The 5,168-nt window shown below is 46.6% G+C and overlaps 1 protein-coding gene across 1 annotated transcript in view; it reads left to right on the top strand.

Annotated features, from left to right (window-relative positions):
- LATS2 (large tumor suppressor kinase 2) overlaps window positions 1-4,610 on the top strand; it is a 30,492-nt gene extending 25,882 nt beyond the window's left edge. Inside the window, exons 6-7 of the mRNA XM_007464507.1 lie at window positions 798-904; window positions 4,113-4,610. Coding sequence (XP_007464569.1) covers window positions 798-904; window positions 4,113-4,610 — 605 coding nt within the window. The remainder of the gene's footprint in view (window positions 1-797; window positions 905-4,112) is intronic.
- Window positions 4,611-5,168: the final 558 nt, after the last annotated feature.

Here is a 5,168-nt window from a genome sequence, read left to right on the forward strand (position 1 = left end):
CCCCCGTTCGCAGCAGCCCAGCGGAGCCTCCGGGGCCAGACGGGCAGGGGCTGCGGGTCACATTTAGCAAGAATTCGGTGACAGCAGGACCGGAGCGGGGCTCGGACTGGGACGTGGGACAAAATCAAAGATCAGCCTGCCCCGCAGCCTCCACGAGGCCGCCCTGCCCGAGCACCAGGCCGCCGGAGCCCTGCGGGGGGGCCTGGCTCCCTCGGTGCCCCCAAGGGGCGCGACAGGTGTTAGCCATTCCCTTTGCCAGTTTCCTCCCCCCGGCTCTCCCAAAACCTCCCCAGGAAGCCTCCCCAGGAAGCCTCATCACTGGTCTCACCTGACCTCAGGTCACAGGATTTATGCTTTTTAGTTTCTACGATTTTAACTTGCGCCTGTTCGTGTTCTTTAAGAACCTAAAATTCTGGTTAGTATTATTACTAACAATAACAGTAATCTTTTAAAATTAAAAAGCCTTTTATTACAAGGGCATCCTGTGTTTATCACAGACTAATGGTGGGAAATAAGAAAATGCTCGTGACCACGCTCCTCCCACGTGGAGACCGTGGACGCCCCGGCAGCGTTTTTCTCGCAGACTGTTCTGAGCCCCGCATGCCGGAGGCGGTGACGGTGGCATCACGTGTGCGCCGACACGTGCGGGAGGCCGTGACGTCACACGCGCGGCGTCAGGTGGGGCGGTGACGTCACCTGTTCGCCTCCGGGAGCTTCCCCGCCGACGTGAGCCGGTTCTCTCGGGGAGTGTGAGGAGGGCGTGTGCGGCGTGGGAGCTGAGTGACGCTGTCTTTCAGGATACACCCAGCTCTGCGACTGGTGGAGTGTTGGCGTGATTCTCTTCGAGATGCTGGTGGGGCAGCCGCCCTTCCTGGCGCCGACTCCCACGGAGACCCAGCTGAAGGTAATGGGGCACGTGGTTTTCTGATGAACCCAGGAGGCTTAGGCCAACATTTGACCTTTTACTCTGAATAGTGTAGGGATGTCATTTGTATGTCACGGGATGTATTCTTGTTATTACCTATTAATTTTTTATCTGGGTAAGTAGAGGCACAGGGTCAGAGCTGAGTTGTGATGTGCGCGTGAACCTGAACCATGGTCGCCTGCCGATGTGGTGCTTGCCTGTGAGAACTAGGAGTGGGCGGAGCACCGAGGCTGCAGGTCTGGGCCCGGCGCACCTGCCGCCGTGCAGCAACCACCACGGCTTTGTGACTGTGCCCGAGGAAATCGGTTTGATACTTGGATGTTCTGTCATTACCGTTGGCCAATTATAAGCTATGTGTCAGGCTAGTTGTGCACATTTCTGATACTCAATTAAAAAATTACTACGTCAAGTAATAACAGTACTAAAGAATGAGTTTTAGAATGGTAGCCATTTACTCTCTGAAATGAATGATTTGATTACTTGAAGACTGAACAGAGAACCTGATGAAACCTTTGGAACTTCTCAGAACAGTGCCCGTACGCATGTTCACTGACAGTTCTAGGATGTATTCACATACCCCGGAGTCCACGGGAGACCCGAAATTAATAACCTCTTAATTAGAAAAACCCTAAATTAAGGCTTGGTTTCTTTACAGTAACAGTGAAATTGGAATTGGCATATTATCTATATCCCAATTGAATTGCTGAACTAGTTACCAATTTGTCTGCATGATAATAACCCAGTTTTTAAAATTGTGGTGAAGTTTACCATTTTAACTACTTTTAATTGTACAATTCAGTGGCGTTAAGTATTCACAATGTTATGCAACAGTCACCGCTACCTATTTCGAGACATTTTCACCATCCCAAGCAGGAGTTTAACTAATAAATGATAACTCCATTCCTCCCTCCCCTCTGTCCCTATAACAGCTCTTGTATCAATACTTTCTGTCTCTATGGAGTTGCCTATTCTAGGGGCCTCATATAAGTGGAATCATACAGTATTTATCCTTCTGTGTCTGGCTTATTTCATTCAGCATAATGTCTTCAAGGTTCATCCATGTTGGAGGCTGTGTCAGAATTTCCTTCCTTTTTAAGGCTGAATGATATTACATTGTATGTAATATTGAGTAATACTCCATTGTGTGTAAATAACATTCCATTTTTTTTAATCCATCATCTGGCAATGGACATTTGGGTTGTTTCCACCTTTCGGCTCTTGTGAGTAGTGCTGCTGTGAACATAAGTATGTGTACAAGTATCTGTTTGGTCCCTGCTTTCAATTCCTTTGGGGATATACCCAGGAGTGGAATTGCTGGGTCATATGGTCATTCTATGTTGAAACTTTCTGAGGAACCTCCATACTGTTTCCATAGTGGGGGCACCATTTTACATTCCCACCAACAGTGCACAAAGGCTCCTATTTCTCCACATCCTTGCCAACACTTAATTTCCTTTTGTTTTTTTTTAAATAGTAGTTATTCTAGGGGGTGTGAGGTGGTATCTCATTGTGATTTTGATTTGCATTTCCCTAAGGTTCAGTGATGTTGAGCCTCTTTTCATATGTTTCGTGGTCATTTGTAGATCTTCTTTGGAGAAATGTCTATTCAAGTCCTTTGCCCTTTTTTAATTCGGTTCTTTGGGTTTTTGTTGTTGAGTTGTAGTTCTTTATATAGTCTGGATATTAATTCCTTGTCAGCTATATGCTTTGCAAATACATTCTCCCGTTCCATGGTTTGTCTTTTCACTCTGTCAGTGTCCTTTGATGCACAAAAGTTTTAAATTTTGATTAAGTCTGTTTTATATATATTTTTTTGTTTTATTGCCTGTGCTTTTGGTATCATATCCAAGAAATCATTGCCAAATCCAACATCATGAACGTTTTCCTTTATGTTTTCTTCTATGAGTTGTATAACTTTGGCTCTACTAAAACAACAACTCAGTTTCAAACCAGCCCTCGCACCGCCTGCCCCCGTGCCACTCCTGGTTATATTGGCCTTGCTTTATCCTGACTTCACGTGTAAACAAGAAGTCTCTTAGGCTTCCTCCTCACAGCAGACAGGTCTCTGTGAGCGTCCTGACGGCTGATGTGTGTGGTTGAGCATCACCAGCTGGGGGTGGCTTCCTCGCCCTGTGCCTCAGGCTGTGGGCTCCTCCTGAAACCACACTGACCGTCTGTAGCTGCTCAGAGCCTCCTACGTCTGTTCTGTTCTCCCATCGTGAAATTATCAAGATCTTTTTAAATTAAAAAAAGTTATTTTTATTGAAGTATAGTTGATTTACCATATTGTGTTAGTTTCAGGTGCGCAGCAGAGTGATTCAGGTATATATTATTTTCACATTCTTTTCCATTATAGGTTCTTAACAGATATTGAATATAATTCCCAGTGCTATCCAGTCGGTTCTTGTTATCTATTTTATATGTATTGAGTAGTCGTGTGTATCTGTTAATCCCAAACTCCTAATTTGTCTCCTCCTTCCCTCCCTCTCCCCTTTGGTAACCATAACTTTGTTTTCTATGTGTGTGAGTCTGTTTCTGTTTTGTAAATAAGTTCATTTGTATCGTATTTTAGATTCCACATATAAGCGATATCATGTGGTATTTGTCTTTCTCTGTCTGACTTCACTTAGTATGATAATCTCTAGGTTCATCTGTGTTGCCGCAAATGACATTATTTCATTCTTTTTTCATGGCTGAGTAGAATTCCATTGTATATATGTAACACATCTTTATCTATTCATCTGTTGATGGACATTTTGCTTCCATGTCTTGGCTATTGTAAATAGTGCTGCTATGAGCGTAGGGGTGCATGTATCTTTTTGAATTATAGTTTTGTCTGGATATATGCCCAAGAGTGGGATTGCTGGATCATAGAGTAGCTCTATTTTTAGTTTTTTGAGGAACCTTCGTACTGTTTTCCATAGTGGCTGCCCCATTTTACCTTCCCACCGACAGTGTAGGAGGGTTCCCTTTTCTCCACACCCTCTTCAGCATTTATCATTTGTAGGCTGATGATGGCCGTTCTGACTGTTGTGAGGGGGTGTACTGCATTGTGGGTTTGATTTGCATTTCCCTGACGATTAGCAATGTTGAGAAATGATCACATTCTTTAACACCCTGTCCCGGGACAGCCCTCGTCGGCCTCGAGGTTGAGGAGGAAGGAACACCGGGTGTATTGTCCCCGCAGGTGATTAACTGGGAGAGCACGCTGCACATCCCCACGCAGGTGGAGCTGAGCCCCGAGGCCCGGGACCTCATCGCCAAGCTCTGCTGCTCGGCTGAGCACCGGCTGGGCCGCAACGGGGCCGACGACCTGAAGGCCCACCCGTTCCTGGGCGCCATTGACTTCTCCAGCGACATCCGGAGGCAGCCTGCCCCCTACGTGCCCACGATCAGCCACCCCATGGACACGTCCAACTTCGACCCAGTGGACGAGGAGGGCCCCTGGCAGGATGGCAGCGAGGACAGCTCCAAGGCCTGGGATGCACTGGGCCCCCCGGGCAGCCGGCACCCCGAGCATGCCTTCTATGAGTTCACCTTCCGGAGGTTCTTTGACGACAACGGCTACCCATTCCGGTGCCCCAAGCCTGCGGTGGCCGAGACCGGGACTGAGGCCGAGCAGCCAGCTGCGGGGGGCCTGGCCCCGGGGGCACAGGCCGGGGGCTGCCAGCCCGTGTACGTGTAGATCCTGGGGGACCGGGAGGTCAGCCCCTCAGGTCAGTTGGCCGATTGCCCCTTGAAAGTCTGGTCTGCACCCAGAACCAAAGCAGAAAAGTTTCTGAAAGAGGACTCGCCTCTGACGTCTTCTCCACATTCTGGTTGATGGTGGGGCGGGTGTCAACATGGCCTGGAATTGGCTTTTGAGGACCTTCACTGCATTAAAACAATATTTTTTAAAATTAGGACAGTTTAGAAAGAGCACTTATTTTGTTTATAGCCATTTTTCTTACTAAATTATAGGGATTAATTTTGACAAATCATGCTGCTGTTATTTTCTACGTTTGTATTTTATCCACAGCACTTATTCACATTTAGGCATGGATTTGATCCTTGGTTGGGAAACTAGGATCCCACGTGAGGAGGGGCACAGCCAAAAAAAAAAAAAAAAAAGATAACACTGTTCTGATGTTACTGATACCATTTATTCACACAGTGGTTTTTGTTTCATATTTTTCCCACATTTCAAAATTGTGATACATGTTAAAAGCTGCTTTTGTTTTGTTCTGTTTGCTTTTTGCATATT

The sequence above is a fragment of the Lipotes vexillifer genome, unplaced genomic scaffold, assembly GCF_000442215.2.
Source record: "Lipotes vexillifer unplaced genomic scaffold, Lipotes_vexillifer_v1.1 scaffold2116, whole genome shotgun sequence".
Classification (NCBI taxonomy): domain Eukaryota; kingdom Metazoa; phylum Chordata; class Mammalia; order Artiodactyla; family Lipotidae; genus Lipotes; species Lipotes vexillifer.